The 16,676-nt window shown below is 41.0% G+C and overlaps 1 protein-coding gene across 22 annotated transcripts in view; it reads right to left on the bottom strand.

Annotated features, from left to right (window-relative positions):
* The window catches only part of ERC1 (ELKS/RAB6-interacting/CAST family member 1), a 535,420-nt gene that overhangs the window by 279,359 nt on the left and 239,385 nt on the right, over window positions 1-16,676 (bottom strand). For all 22 annotated transcript variants that reach the window (XM_055095228.2, XM_055095230.2, XM_055095233.2 and 19 more), the window contains one exon: window positions 1,502-1,637. In XM_055095228.2, coding sequence (XP_054951203.1) covers window positions 1,502-1,637 — 136 coding nt within the window. The remainder of the gene's footprint in view (window positions 1-1,501; window positions 1,638-16,676) is intronic.

Raw genomic sequence — 16,676 nt, 5'->3', positions numbered from 1 at the left:
AAGCACAGAACAACTTAAAAGTATTCATGTGTAAATATATACTCTCAAAATGTGGATAAACTAAGCAAAAAATCCATGGGAGGAAAACCTAACAATGGAAGAGAGATTTAAATTACAATAACAAGCAAAAGAAAATTCAAGACTTGAAAAAACAACGTCATTGGTAATCAGAGAAATATAAATTAACACAGAATGAAATATTTACCACTCATCAGATTTGTATTTTGTTAAAAAAAAAAAAAAAGGAGGAAGAACAGAAAGATGAGAAAACTGCCAATATTAACTGTTATTGGCAGGGATGAGGAAAAACGGGCATGCTGCTTTTTGCAAAATTTGGTGCATTTGAGGAAATTTATACTTTTTCTATAAACATAATCAGTAAAAGTTACATAAAAGAGGAATGAGAAAAAGAAGTAAAAAGTAGAGTCTTCTTCATATGTTAAAAGAATTTGTTGTAAAGTCTCAAAATGGCTTCTACATAGTAACCCCTCCAAATCTCTCCAGTAAAGATTGTAATTGCGGCATATACACAGTATCAGACCCAATTAGAAATTGTTAACTAGAGAAAAACAACCTGGCAGTGGCTTAGTCTTAGCATGGCTTTCAGAGACTCCAGCACGTTTATGGTATTCTTCCCTATAATCTACACCTTCATTCTGAAGCATTATGATCAAGACAAAGAGGACAGTCTACAGATTCAGGAAGTCCCAGTTAAAATCATGGCTGAGCCATTTAGAAGCTGTGTGCATTTACGTAAGTAACACAATGTCTCTGAATCTATTTCCCCCGGTGCAAAATGTATACAATACCACCTGCTCCGCTTGGATTACTGTGAAGGTTAGAACAAAATGAATGACCAGAGCCTAGTTTCAAATACTGAGGACCTAACTGGCACTTATAATATGGTAGCTGCTACTGCTGTTATTGAGCCTGGTTTAATTAATCTGTGAATTATTAGGTTTAGGCATCAATTATCACTCCACTGAAGTGAAAAAATACAGTTTATATGTCATATTCTGTATGACTGTAAAATATTCTTGCTAACTTGAATATTTAAAAAGAGGAAAGGAAGGAAAGATAGAGGGAGGTTAGAGAGGTAGAAGGAAAAGAGAAAGGAAGAATAGAAAAAAGGAAGAAAGACACAAACCAAGACTAGCAATCCATTTTAATGAATGGAACTGGCAAAGAGTTATACTGACAACCCTGAAGCCTAATATAACCCACTCATTAAACTGTCATTGAACTTACCAATTAAGTGTGATCAACTTGAAGCAAGATGAACTTTCTCCTATGCTGAGGTGTCCTCATAAAGCTGTGGAATAAAACTTGCATTTTCTATTTAAAGCCATTCCTTCATTGCTAAACAGTTGGTCTGAGAGGAAGGCAGCAAGCAGGGTTAGAAAGAGAAAAAAGAGGGGGATAAAGATGAAGAGAAAAACAACGTGCGACTACGGATGAAATGTCTTCACCCGATCCTTGCAGATTCTCCTTGTGTTCTAACCTGTAGCTGCTGAGAGCTGTCGTTGAGATTGTCCTCCCGTCGTCGCGCCTCCTCTAACATTTGTGCACTCTTCTTTTTTTCCACCTGCTCCTTGTGCTTCAGATTTGCTACCTTCTTATTCTGGTCTTTCACTTGCCTAATGACAGAAGGAGAAAAATCAAGCTTTGCATATGTATGTATAGAAACAAATATGTTTATCGAGAGACTTATACCAGTGACAATAAGGAATGGCTGAAAACCAACAAATAAATACATGCTGCGAAATTTTTCAACAATTCCAAATTCGTTCCTGTCAATGGTAGCACATTCGTTTACAAAAATAAGTTTTCCCATAAAGAACATGTATTTCAGCATGTATTCTATGAAGAACAATGAAATCATAAAACAAAAGAAAGGCATGGGATAATTTGAAATGACTAAAAAGAAACCAAGTCAGAGATTTTGGAAATACAGAAGCAGTATTTTTGACATCGACGCACTGAAATATTAGAATGGCTGATAGAAAAAGAAAGCTTTGTAAAACAACTCTAATTTTACCATTATTAAATATTTCAAACATTCAATACACTGTATATAATGTAGGTGTATATGAAAATAATGACATGAAAATCCATAAACCTAGCTTAAGAAATGGAACATCATATTTACTTCTGAAGCTCCCTATTGTGTCTCTCTCTACTATTGGTCTATCCTCCATTAATAAGAACAACCTATATCTCCAAATTTATGTTTAAAATCCCTTTGCTTTTATTATTGTTTTGCTACATATATATATATGAACTGTTCATTTATAGTTTACATGTTTTTGAGCTTTATCAAGATAAATAATTATTCATTTTTCTTTTCGGTACAGAATGATATTCAATATTATTCCCTTTCAATAGGTTTCGAGACTTAGACCATTCAGAGTGTAAGGTATCTTTTAATCTTCTCCACTTTCACTGAGGTATGAAATAATATATGGCAATTACTTTAATCTACTCCCCAGAAGATGACAATTGCATTGTTTCCATTTTCTTGCCATTTTAAATAATGCTGCTAGGTGCACTCTGATATACCTGGGCAGGAATATCTCTAAGGTATAGGCCTAGGAACTGAATTGCTAGGAAATACAGTAGGTACACCTTATTTTATTTTATTTTCCAAGATGCTATATTAATTTATACTCTTGCTAGCTGTGCACAACTGTTGGCCATTATACCTCTCCACATCCATTAATACATGGTACTGACTTTCTAAATGTTTCCAATAGGGTAGAAAAAAAATAGTACCTCATTATAGTTTTACAATGCATGTTTCTAACCACCTAGGCTGAATATCTTGTCATACAGTATTTGGTCATTCCTGTTTCCACTTCTGTGAAATAGCTATTTGTGTCTTTGTCCACTTTTTAAATTAACATATCTTTTTCTTAATGACTTGTAGGTATTCTTTATACATTATAGATAATAATACTTTATCCGTTATGTGTTATGTAAGTATTTTCTTCTAGTCTATGATTTCTTTACATCTTTTCATCGATAGAATTCAATTTTATTTTTTTTCTGAGATGGGATCTCACTCAGTCGCCAAGGCTAGTGTGCAGTGGCACAATCTCTGCTCACTGCAGCCTTGACCCCCCAGGCTCAGGTGATTCTCCCACCTCAGCCTCCTGAACAGCTGGAATTACAGGCACATGCCACCACACCCAGCTAATTTGTAGTAGAGATGAGGTTTCACTATGTTGCCTACGCTGGTCTTGAACTCCCGGACTCAAGCAATCCACTGGCCTCTGCCTACCAGTGTTGGGATTACAGGCATGAGTCACCATGTCCAGCCTAAAACTTTTAATTGTTTCAAATGTATCAATCTTCTCCTTTATAATATACAATTTTGTGACATTTCCACAAAATCTTGTCCATCCAAGTTCATAAAGATATTCCCCTAAAACGACGTTAACTTTGTCTTTCACGTTGCAGTCATTAATCCATCTGAAACCGAGGTTGCATATGTTATGAGGTAAAAACATACTTCCGACATTCAGAGAAGGACTGTGTGGTAGATAGAGCTACCTCTCCCCTCTCCCCTCTCCCCTCTCCCCTCCCCCCTCCCCCCTCCCCCCTCTCCCCTCCCCCCTCCCCCCTCTCCCCTCTCCCCTCTCCCCTCTCCCCTCTCCCCTCTTTCCACGGTCTCCCTCTGATGCCGAGCCGAAGCTGGACGGTACTGCTGCCATCTCAGCTCACTGCAACCTCCCTGCCCGATTCTCCCGCCTCAGCCTGCCGAGTGCCTGCGATTGCAGGCGTGCGCCGCCACGCCTGACTGGTTTTCGTATTTTTTTGGTGGAGACGGGGTTTCGATGTGTCGGCTGGGCTGGTCTCCAGCTCCTAACCGCGAGTGATCCGCCAGCCTCGGCCTCCCGAGGTGCCGGGATTGCAGACGGAGTCTCGTTAACTCAGTGCTCAATGGCGCCCAGGCTGGAGTGCAGTGGCGTGATCTCGGCTCGCTACAACCACCTCCCAGCCGCCTGCCTTGGCCTCCCTAAGTGCCGAGATTGCAGCCTCTGCCTGGCAGCCACCCCGTCTGGGAAGTGAGGAGCGTCTCCGCCTGACCGCCCATTGTCTGGGATGTGAGGAGCCCCTCTGCCTGGCTGCCCAGTCTGGAAAGTGAGGAGCGTCTCTGCCCGGCCGCCATCCCATCTAGGAAGTGAGGAGCGCCTCTTCCCGGCCGCCATCACATCTGGGAAGTGAGGAGCGTCTCTGCCCGGCCGCCCATCGTCTGAGATGTGGGGAGCACCTCTGCCCTGCCGCCCCGTCCGGGATGTGAGGAGTGTCTCTGCCCGGCCGCCCTGTCTGAGAAGTGAGGAGACCCTCTGCCTGGCAACCGCCCCGTCTGAGAAGTGAGGAGCCCCTCCGCCCGGCAGCCACCCCGTCTGAGAAGTGAGGAGCATCCTCCCTCCTCGTCTGGGAGGGAGGTGGGGGGGTCAGCCCCCCGCCCAGCCAGCCGCCCCGTCCGGGAGGTGAGGGGCACCTCTGCCCGGCCGCCCCTACCGGGAAGTGAGGAGCCCCTCTGCCCGGCCAGCCGCCTCGTCCGGGAGGGAGGTGGGGGGGTCAGCCCCCCGCCTGGCCAGCCGCCCCGTCCGGGAGGCGAGGGGTGCCTCTGCCCGGCCGCCCCTACTGGGAAGTGAGGAGCCCCTCTGCCCGGCCAGCCGCCCCGTCCAGGAGGGAGGTGGGGGGGTCAGCCCCCCTCCCGGCCAGCCACCTCATCCGGGAGGGAGGTGGGGGGGGTCAGCCCCCCACCCGGCCAGCCGCCCCGTCCGGGAGGGAGGTGGGGGGGTCAGCCCCCCGCCTGGCCAGCCGCCCCGTCCGGGAGGGAGGTGGGGGGATCAGCCCCCTGCCCGGCCAGCCACCCTGTCCAGGAGGTGGGGGGGGCGCCTCTGCCCGGCCGCCCCTACTGGGAAGTGAGGAGCCCCTCTGCCCGGCCAGCCGCTCTGTCTGGGAGGGAGGTGGGGGGGTCAGCCCCCGGCCCGGCTAGCCGCCCTGTCCGGGAGGGAGGTGGGGGGGTTAGCCCCCCGCCTGGCCAGCCGCCCCATCCGGGAGGTGAGGGGCGCCTCTGCCCGGCCGCCCCTTCTGGGAAGTGAGGAGCCCCTCTGCCCGGCCAGCCGCCCCGTCCGGGAGGGAGGTGGGGGGGTCAGCCCCCCACCCGGCCAGCCGCCCCGTCCGGGAGGGAGGTGGGGGGGTCAGCCCCCCGCCCGGCCAGCCGCCCCGTCCGGGAGGGAGGTGGGGGGGTCAGCCCCCCGCCCGGCCAGCCGCCCTGTCCGGGAGGTGAGGGGCGCCTCTGCCCGGCCGCCCCTACCGGGAAGCGAGGAGCCCCTCTGCCCGGCCAGCCGCCCCCTCCAGGAGGGAGGTGGGGGGGTCAGCCCCCCGCCGGGCCAGCCGCCCCATCGGGGAAGTGAGGGGCGCCTCTGCCCGGCCACCCCTACTGGGAAGTGAGGAGCCCCTCTGCCCGGCCAGCCGCCCTGTCTGGGAGGGAGGTGGGGGGTCAGCCCCCCGCCCGGCCAGCCGCCCCGTCCGGGAGGGAGGTGGGGGGGGTCAGCCCCCCGCCCGGCCAGCCGCCCCGTCCGGGAGGTGAGGGGCGCTTCTGCCCGGCCGCCCCTACTGGGAAGTGAGGAGCTCCTCTGCCCGGCCACCACCCCATCTGGGAGGTGTACTCAACAGCTCATTGAGAACGGGCCATGAAGACAATGGCGGTTTTGTGGAATAGAAAGGGGGGAAAGGTGGGGAAAAGATTGAGAAATCGGATGGTTGCTGTGTCTGTGTAGAAAGAGGTAGACATGGGAGACTTTTCATTTTGTTCTGTACTAAGAAAAATTCTTCTGCCTTGGGATCCTGTTGATCTGTGACCTTACCCCCAACCCTGTGCTCTCTGAAACATGTGCTGTATCCACTCAGGGTTGAATGGATTAAGGGCGGTGCAAGATGTGCTTTGTTAAACAGATGCTTGAAGGCAGCATGTTCGTTAAGAGTCATCACCACTCCTTAATCTCAAGTACCCAGGGACACAAACACTGCGGAAGGCCGCAGGGTCCTCGGCCTAGGAAAACCAGAGAACTTTGTTCACTTGTTTATCTGCTGACCTTCCCTCCACTATTGTCCTGTGACCCTGCCAAATCCCCCTCTGCGAGAAACACCCAAGAATGATCAATAAAAAAGAAAAAAAAAAAAAAAAACAAATATACATAAAACAGCGAAATGAGCCAAAAAAAAAAAAAAAAAAAAAAAAAAAAAAAACATACTTCCATTTTGGGGGGTTTGGTATAAGAATAATATTTCATTTTTTACATGTATTTATAATGAATTTTCCCAGGAATATTTACATGCATTGCCACTTCTGGTGTGTACCAAGTTTCTATATGCACGTGTACCTGTTTTGTGGCTATGTTTGTATATTTCTGTGCCAGATCTATACCACCTTAATTACTATACCTTTACAAAAAGTAATTAGCAAGGCAAGGCTCCCTACCTTTTTCTTCTTCAAAACTGTCTTGGCTATTCTTGGCGCTTTATGCTTCTCATAGAAATTTCAGAACTAGCTCGTCAAGTTCCACCAAACCAACCAACCAACTACAGCAACAAAAAACCCAACAGCAGCCTCTGGGATTTTGATTCCAATCACATTGAAGCAATGTCAGTTTGGGAAAAACTTCATGCTTTTGGATCTTTCAATTCATTAACATACTACAGATGCTCCTCAACTTACCATTGGGCTATATCCCAATAAACCCACCATAAGTTGAAAATATCCTAAGTCCAAAATGCATTTAAAACACCTAATCTGGAAAGTAGCAGTTGTTTACTCTCCTGGTTGTGTGGCTAACTGGGATCTGTGGCTCACTGCCACTGTCCAGCATCACAAGAGAGTATCATATTACATACCAACAGCACAGGAAAAGATCAAAATTCAAAGTGTGGTTTTACTGAACGTGTATCACTTTTGCACTATCGTTAAGTTGAAAACTTGTCAGTGTGTTTATCTATTTGTTTAGGTCTCCTTAAAAGGCTTCTAACAAAGCATTATATTTTCCTCCATAAAAAATGTGTATATATTTTATTTCTATGTACATTATACGTTTTGCCATCATTTAAAATTCCAGACATCATGTCATTATACCCTTATACATGCTTCCTGATGCATCTCCAAAAAAGAGCATGTTTAACAACGTAAATTGTAACAAAATTAACAATTCCTCAATATCAGTATAATATATAGTCCATATTCAAATTTCCCCATTTGAATCAAAGTTTATTTTTTACAGCTACTTTATTTGAATGAATATACAAAAAATGCCCATACATTGTGCTTATTTGTCAGATCCTTCAAATCCCTACTAATCTAGAGAAAAGTCTCTTACCTCCTCCAATGTACCCTTTTTGAATGCCAGTGATTTTTTTAAAAAGGAAATCAATTATTCCATACAACGACTCATATTCTGGATTGTACGTTTGCTTCTTCATGATGAAATTCAACTTGTTTCTCTATATCTCTTGCTTTTTGTTTGTTTTGATACTGAATATTAGCTTTAAAGACTTGAATATATTCAATTTTCATTTTTAGGTAAAAATAATAATTAATGGTGTTGTGTAACTGACATTGCCTCACATCTGACAGCATATAATATAATGTCTGGTTTTCTTACTCTTTTTTTTTTTTTTTTTTTCTGAGACAGGGTCTCACTCTGTTGCCCAGGCTGGAGTGCAGTGGCGCAATGTTGGCTGACTGCAACCTCCACCTCTCGGGTTCAAGCCATTCTGGTGCCTCAGCCTCCCAAGTAGCTGGGATTACAGGCGTAAGCCACCACACCTGGCTAATTTTTGTATTTTTAGTAGAGAAGGGGTTTCACCATGTGGGCCAAGCTGGTCTCAAACTCCTGGCCTCAAGTGACCCACCCGCCTCGGCCTCCCAAAGTGCTGGGATTACAGGCATGAGCCACTGTGCCTGGTCCCTGGTTTTCTCACTCTTAAAGAGGCTAAGATTAACTAGTGCATCAAGGCAGTGACAGCCTGGTCTCTTCTGTGTGTAGAGTTCACCTTTTATCAACCTTTCACCTAATGGCTCCATGCACTAATGAACTTTTCCTGAATAAATTATTTTAGTAACTTTTTAAAATTACATTTTCTAGTGGCTTTTTGCTGGCATATAAACAGGAACATGATTCCCCTATATGGGTATTCTATCTAGAAAACCTGTTAAACGCTCTTGCTAATTCTAATTATTTTTCTGTAGTTTTTTTTTTATTTTTCTATGTATTCGGTTTACAGTTATATAACACATCACCGAAGTAAACCAATAAAGCCCTTATGACTGATCACAAAGGAATGGAGATTCATGAAATGACTGATGGCATTAAAGATAATCATCCTAAAGAAGCTCAATGAGACTCAAGAGAACCCAGAAACAAAAATCAGGAAACTCAACAAAAATTAGGAAAACAATACATGAACAAAACAAATAGTTTAATAAAGGAATAGAAACTCTAAAGAACCAAACAGAAATCTTGAAACTGAAGAATACACTGACAACTGAAAAAAAAAAATTAATAGCTTCAATAGGAAACTCAGTTATGCAGAAGAAAGCATCAGGGAACTCAAGCACACATCGTTTAAAATTATCCAGTTAGAGAAACTAAAGAGAAAAATGAATTAAAAACGACGAAAGCATACAGAAGCTCCGATGCAGCATTAAATGAATGAGGATGTGCATTACCAAGGTCCCAACAGGAGAAAAGAAGAAATACCTAGCTCACGTAAATGAATGTCTGTTGCCTGAGAATTTCTCAAATCTTGAAAGAAATACGGACATCTAGATTCATGAAGCTCAAAAGCTCAAGTCAAAGAAAATTACACTGAAACACATTATAATTGAATTCTGAAAAATCAAAGGCAAAGAGGAAATTTTGAAAGCAGCAGGAGAAAAGCAACCTATAATACAAGGAAACCCACAACACATATACACACACCACCATTACCACCACCAACAAGGCAATCAGTGGATTTCTCAGCAGAAACCTTGCAGATCAGGAGGGAATGAGATGATATAGTCAAAGTGCTAATAGACAAAAACTGCCAGCCAAGAATATTATACATAAGAAAGTTGTTGCTGGGCACAGTGGTTCATGCCTGTAATCCCAGCACTTTAGGAGGTCGAGGTGGGTGGATCATGAGGTCAGGAGATTGAAGACTATCCTGGCTAACACGGTGAAACCCCATCTCTACTAAAAATACAAAAATTAGCTGGGCATGGTGGCGGGCGCCTGTAGTCCCAGCTACTTGGGAGGCGGAGGCAGGAGAATCGCTAGAACCCAGGAGGCGGAGATTGCAGTGAGCCAAGAACATGCCACTGCACTCCTGCCTGGGCAACAGAGCGAGACTCCGTCTCAAAAAAAAAAAATTGCTTTACTTCTCTGAGAAACAAATAATACAATATTAAGGAGTCAGAGGTGCCATCAGAGGGGGAAAAAAAAAAAGTTGTCCTTCAGAAATAAAAATGAGATAAAGACATTTCCAGACAAACAAAAGCTGACAGAGTTCATCACACTAGACCTGCCTTATAAGAAATGCTAAAGGGAGCTGAGTTGAAACTAAAGGACACTAAATAAAAACATGAAAACACATTAAAGTATAAAACTCACTGGTAAAAATAAATATACAGTCAAATTCAGAATACTGCAATGCTGTAATCATGGTACATAAATCAATTTTAACTAGTATAAAAGTTAAAAGACAAAAGTATAAAAATAACTATAGCTACAATAATTTGTCAATGGGTACACAAATATAAAAAGATGTAAAGTGTGACATCAATAGCATAAACTGTGAAGGAGGGAGACATAAAATTGTAGAATTTTTGTAGGTAATTAAAGTTTCGTTATTACAACCTTAAAACAGCCTAAGATATCTTATGTAGTCCTCATAGTAACCACAAAGAAAACTAACCTCCAGTAACATATAAAAGACAGAAAGGAATTAAGCATACAATTACAAAAAAAAAAATCATCAAATCACAAAGGAAGGCAGCAAGAGAGAAAGGAACAAAGGACCTACAAAACAGAGAACAACAAAATGGCCTTAACTATCAATAATTACTTTAAATGGATTAAATTCTCCAATCAAAAGATATAGAGTGGCTAACAGACTTTTTTAAGTATCCAACAATATGTTGCCTACAAGAGACTCACTTTAGCTGTAAAGACACACACAGGCTGAAAACAAAAGGATAGAAAAAGATATTCCATGGAAATGGTAACCAAAAAAGAATAGAAATGGGCTTACTTATATCAGACACAATAGACTTTCAGTCACAAGAGACAAAGAAGGTTATTATACAACAATAAATGGGTCAATTCATCAAGAGAATATTACAATTGTAAATGTATTAATATATATGCATCCAACCTTAGAGCACCTAAAAATATAAAGCAAATACTAACAGCACTGAAGGGAGAAACAGACAGCAATACAATAACAAGAGAGGACTTTACTACCCCACTTTTAACAATGGATAGGTCAAACAGTCTATCAATAAGAAAACATTAGACCTGAATAAGAGTATAGAGCAAATAACAGACTATATGAAACATCCATCCAATAGCAGCAGAAAACATATCCTTCTCAAGTACACATAGAGCATTCCCCAGAATGTATCATATGTTAGGCCACAAAATTAAGTGTTAAATCCAACTATGTTAAAATTATATCAAGTATGTTTTTCAACTACAATGGTATAAAATTAGAAATCAATAATAGGAGGGAAATTTAAAAATTCACAAATACATGGAAAGTAAACAATATACTCCTGACAAAACCAATGGGTCAAAGAAGAAATCGAAAGGAGAGTCAAAAAGTCAGGCCGGGTGCAGTGGCTCACGCCTTTAATCCCAGCACTTTGGGAGACTGAGGTGGGCGGATCACTTGAGGTCAGGGGTTTGAGACTAGCCTGGCCAATATGGTGAAACCCCATCTATATTAAGAATTAGCCAGGCGTGGTGGCACATGCCTGTAATCCCAGCTACTCAGGAGGCTGAGGCAGGAGAATCGCTTGAACCCAGGAGGCGGTGGTTGCAGTGAGCCAAGATTGTGCCATTGCACTCTAGCCTGGGTGACACAGTGAGACTCCAACTCAAAAAAAAAAAAAGAGTAAAAAAGTATCTTCAGGCAAATAAAATGAAAACACAGCATTCTAAAACCTATAGAATACAGCAAAGCAGTTCAAAGAGACAAGTTTATGACAATAAACTTTAAGAAAAAAAAGATCTCAAACAACTTAACCTTACACCTCAAAAAAATAGAAAAAATAACAACCTAAGCCCAAAGTTAGCTAAAGTAAGGAAATAATAAAGAGAAGAAATAAATGAGAGACCAGAAAGAAAATTCTAAAAAATCAACATAATAGTTGTTTGTCAAAAGATAATCAAAATTGACAAGCTTTGAGCTAGAATAACTGAGAAAGAGAATTCAAATAAGAAAATCAGACATGAAAGAGAAGACATTACAACTGATCCACAGGAGTACAAGGAGAATATTATGAAAATTAATACACCAACAACTTGGATAACCTAGAAGAAATGAATAAATTTCTAGAAACATATACCCTAAAGACTGAATCATTAAAACAACAACAACAAAACTGAAGACTTTTTTTAAAAAGAGATTCATTCTTGCTTGGTTGTCCAGGCTGGGGCACAGTGACACCATCATAGTTCATCAAAATTCTGGGGTCAAAGGATCCTCCTGCCTCAGCCTCTCAAGTTGCTATAACCACAGGCATGCACCGCTGCAACTAGTTAATTTTTTATTTTTTGTAGAGACCAGTCTTGCTATGTTGCCCAGTCTGGTCTCCAACTCCTGGTCTCAAGTGATCCTCCCACCTTGGCCTCCCAAAGTGCTGGGATTACAGCCGCTGTACCTGGACAAGTGAAGAAATATTAATAGCTGAACAGACCAATAACAAGTAAGAAGACTAAAGCAGTAGTCAAAAACCTCCCAACAAAGAAAAGCTGAGGACCAGATGGCTTCATAGCTGATTTCCACCAAACACTTAAGCACAAGCTAGTACCAATTCTTCTCAAATTCATCTAAAGAATTAAAGAGGCAGGAACACTTCCAAACTCATTTTAAAAGGCCAGTATTGCCCTTATACCAAGGCCAGATAAGGATACTATAAGAAAAGAAAATTACAGGTCAATAGTCCTGATGAAACTAGATGCAAAAGTTTCAACAAAATACTAGGAAACTGAATTCAACAGCACATTAAAAGGACCATTCACTATAATCAAGTGGTTATTTGCAAGGATAGTTCAAAATATACATAAATGTCATACACCACACTAACAGAATGAACGATAAAAATCACACAATCATCTGAAAAAGTATTTGACAAAATTAAATATCCTTTCATGATAAAGACTCTCAATAAATTAGGTAAAGAAGGAATGTACCTCAACACAACAATAAAGGCCATATATGATTAGCCCACAGCCGATAAACCTAATGGTGAAAAGTTGAAAGCTTTTCCCCTAACATCAGGAACAAGAAAAGGGAGTCCACTCTCACCACCTCTTCAACAGAATATTCGAAGTCCTAGTCAATTAGGCAAGAAAAAGAACTAAATGGCACACAAACTGGAAAATAAAAAGATAAACTGTCTCTATTTGCAAATGACATGACCTCATACACAGAAAACCCTAAAGCCTGCATAAAAAAATTGTTAAAAACTATTATAGTAAGTTCAGTAAAGTTGCAGAATATAAAATATACAAAAATTAGTTGTTTCTATACACTAACAATGAACTATCTAAAAAGAAATTTTAAAAATCTTATTTACAATAGCATCAAGAAGTTCACAGGAATAAACTTAATCTTAAGTGGCTGAAAGATTTGTACACTAAAAACTAGAAGACAAAGGAATGGAAAAAGATACATACAAATGGAAAGATAATCTGTTCATGAATTGAAACAATTAATGTTGTTAAAATGTCCATACTACTCAAAGCAATCTATGGATTCAATGCAGCGTCTATCAAAATACCAATGGCATTGTTTCACAAAAACAGAAAAAGAATCCTAAACTTCGTATGGAACCATAATAGACCGTGAATAGCCAATTGTGAGTAAGAAGAACAAAGCTGGAGTCATCACACTTTCGGATTTCAAACTATGTTACAAATCTAAACACTGTGGTACTAGCATAAAAACAGACGTCTATACCAATGGAACAGAATAGAAAACCCAGAAATAAATCCATGCGTTTACAGTTAATTGATCTTCGATAAAGATACCAAGAACACACATTGGGGAAAGTATAATCTCTTCAATAAATGGTGTTGGGGAAACTGGATATCTACATGCAGGAGAATGAAATTGGACCCTTATCCCTGACCATATACAGAAATTGACTCAAAATGGATTAGACTTAAACGTAAGACCTAAAACTTTAAAACTAGTAGAAGAAAACATTGGGGAAAGAAAGCTTCCTGACGTTGGTCTGCACAATGATTTTTTGGACATGACCCCAAAAGCACAGGCAACAAAAGCAAGAATAGACAAATGGGACTGCATCAAACTAAAAGGCTTCTGCACAGCAATGCAAGCAATCAACAGAGTAAAGAGACAACTTACAGAATGGGAAAAAATGCTTGCAAACCTATCTGATAAGGAGTTAATATTCAAAATGTCTAGATAACTCAATAGCAAGAAAACAACCTGATTTTAAAATGGGCAAAGGATCTGAATAGACATTTCTCGAAAGAAGACTTTAAATGGCCAAATGGTCACCAGGTATATGGAAAAATGCTCAACAGGCCAAAGGATAGCTAAATGTGAAAATACGCTCAACATCACAGGAAGATGCAAATCAAAACCACAATGAGATATCACCTCATACCAGTTAGAACGGATACTATGAAAAGATAACAAGTATTGGCAAGGATGTGGAGAAAAGAGAATCCTGGTACACTGTTGGTGGGAGTGTAAACTGGCACAGCCATTATGGAAAACGGTAAGAAGATTCCTCTAAACATTAGAAACAGAACTACCATATGACTTAGCAATGTCACTTCTGCTACACATCAAAAACAACTGAAATCAGGATCTGCACTCCCATATCACTGCAGTATTAGTCACGATAGCCAAAATGTGAAAACAACGTAAGTGTGCATCAGATGAATGGATAAAGAAAATGTGGCATATATAATCAAATGGAATATTTATCAGCCATAAAACAAAAAGGAGGCCAGGCACAGTGGCTCACGCCTGTAATCCCAACACTTTGGGAGGCCGAGGCAGGTGGATCACTTGAGGCCAGAAGTTTGAGGCCAGCCTGGCCAACATGGCGCAACCCCATCTCTACTAAAAATAGAAAAATTAGCCAGGCCTGGTGGTACACACCTGTAATCCCAGCTACTCAAGAGGCTGAGGCAGAAAAATTGCTTGAGCTCAGGAGGTGGAGGCTGCAGTGAGCCGAGACTACGCCACTGCACTCCAGCCTGGGTGACAGAGTGAGACTGTTTCGAAACAAGAACAAAAGGGAAATACTGCCACTTGTGATACGAATGAACCTAAAAACATCAAACTCACAGAACTCAGAGAGAGTAGAACGGTGGTTTCTAGAGGGTTGGGAAAGGGGGAGATCGTGGAAGATGTTTGTCAAAGGGCATAAACTTTCAGTTACAGAAGATGAGTAAGTTCTGAAGATCCAGTGTACAGCATGGTAGACTATAATTAATAATACTGTACGGTGCATCTGAAATTTGCTAAGAGCAGATCTGAAGGGTTCTAACAACACACAAAACAAGTGGTAACTATGTGAGGTGATAAAGGTGTTAATTAGCTTGATTGTGTTAATCCTTCACAATGTATACATGTATCAGATCATGTGGTACACCGTACTTAAATGCACGCTATTTTATCAATTTATATCTCAATAAAGCTGGGAAAAATTATTCAAGATAAAATCATGAATTAATGACACAGATGATGAGATAATTCATTCTCCATTGAAAATGCACACTGAGAAGTTACATTTTAGATCTCCATTTTTGGCCATCTTCAATATCTACAGAAGAATTCAGCCACAGACAATATAATAAAATCAGCTATCACTAGAGGAAATAAAAAGAAAAATAATGTTTATATTTATTCTCCTTACTCTATAATTTTTTATTTCTCATTTTAACAATCTGATATCAATTATATTAACTAATGGAAAAAACAGACTGGCTCTTGGCATTAGAGAAGACAAACAAATGGAGAAAAATTCTGTTTTTACGAATCAAATTGCTTTTTCTCAAAATTAAGTTCCTCCTAACATTCATTTACTAGATGCAAAAATTTTGCTCTGTTTTAAGAGAGAGAAAAAAATTTAAATGGTGCAGAAATTCCTTTCACCTTGCATTTGTGAATTATTCCAGACGGTGCTGGCAACCTTTAATGCCAATAGCAGTAGCCTGGTTATTTGGGGCATTATGATACATGGAATAAATAACTGAATTGAAACTACTAGACTATGTTTTGGTTAGAAGGCAGATATTTAATCCAATCAAAGCCAATTTCATTCCTCAGCACTTTCCATCACAATTATATCGAAGAGTAAGTGATTTTAAAAATCCTACTTTACCTACAAATCATAAACCTAGGTTATGGTGTTTTTAGTCGTGTTTCAGAAAAAACAATTCAAGAAATTCATTACCCTCATCCTATCCAATCAACCACTCCGTGTGTGTGTGTGTGTGTGTGTGTGTGTGTGTGTGTGTGTGTGTGTTTTAAGAGACAGCCTCATTTTGTTGTCCTGGCTGTAGTATAGTGGCGTGATCATAGCTCACTACAGCCTTGAACTCCTGGCCCCAAGTGATCCTCTCGTCTCAGACTCCTGAGTTGCTGAGATTACAGGTGTGAGCATTCCACCTGGCTCACAGACATACTAACGGCTACCTCCATCAACTCCAAAAAGACATAATAAAATGCTAACTAAAGAATACAGAGCATGATCCCAAATGTATGTATATACACACATATAATGAAGAATATTAAGATGGACAAATTAAGCATGTTTTTTTCTTTTTGTCTTTTGAAAATTCATTTTTTTCTTTTCTTTTCTTTCTTTCTTTTTTTTTTTTAGACAAGGTCTCACTTACTCACCTAGGCTAAACTGCAGTGGCACAATCATAGCTCATTTCCCAGGCTCAAATGATCGTCCTATGTCAGCCTCCCAAGTAGCCGGGACTATAGACGTATGCCACCATGCCTGGCTAATTTTGTTATTGCTGTTTATTTTTTGTAGAGATGAGGTCTCACTATGTTGCCCAGGCTGGTCTCAAACTCCTGGGCTCAAGCAATCCTCCAGCCTCGGCCTCCCAAAGTGCTGGGATCACAGGAGTGAGCTACAGCGCCCAGCCTATTTTTTTTTCTTTTTTATCATTTTTTTATAGTTTCTAAATTTTCTACTTCAGACATAAAATATTTTAAAATTTTCTTTAAAAGTTGTTTCTAAAAAGAGATATGGTTGTATCTCAAAATAGGTTGTTTGCCTATATCAGACTAGATATACAAAGTAGTACAGTATGGCACATTTTTTTGGTCTTTGATTCTTTTAAGTTTTTGGTCTTTGATTTTCTTAATCCATTTTCTTTTCATATTTTAAATCTCCT

The sequence above is a fragment of the Pan paniscus genome, chromosome 10 (genome assembly GCF_029289425.2).
Source record: "Pan paniscus chromosome 10, NHGRI_mPanPan1-v2.0_pri, whole genome shotgun sequence".
NCBI classification, from domain to species: domain Eukaryota; kingdom Metazoa; phylum Chordata; class Mammalia; order Primates; family Hominidae; genus Pan; species Pan paniscus.
The sequence above is the reverse complement of the archived record's forward strand: the minus strand, read 5'-3'. Positions and strand labels throughout refer to the sequence as shown.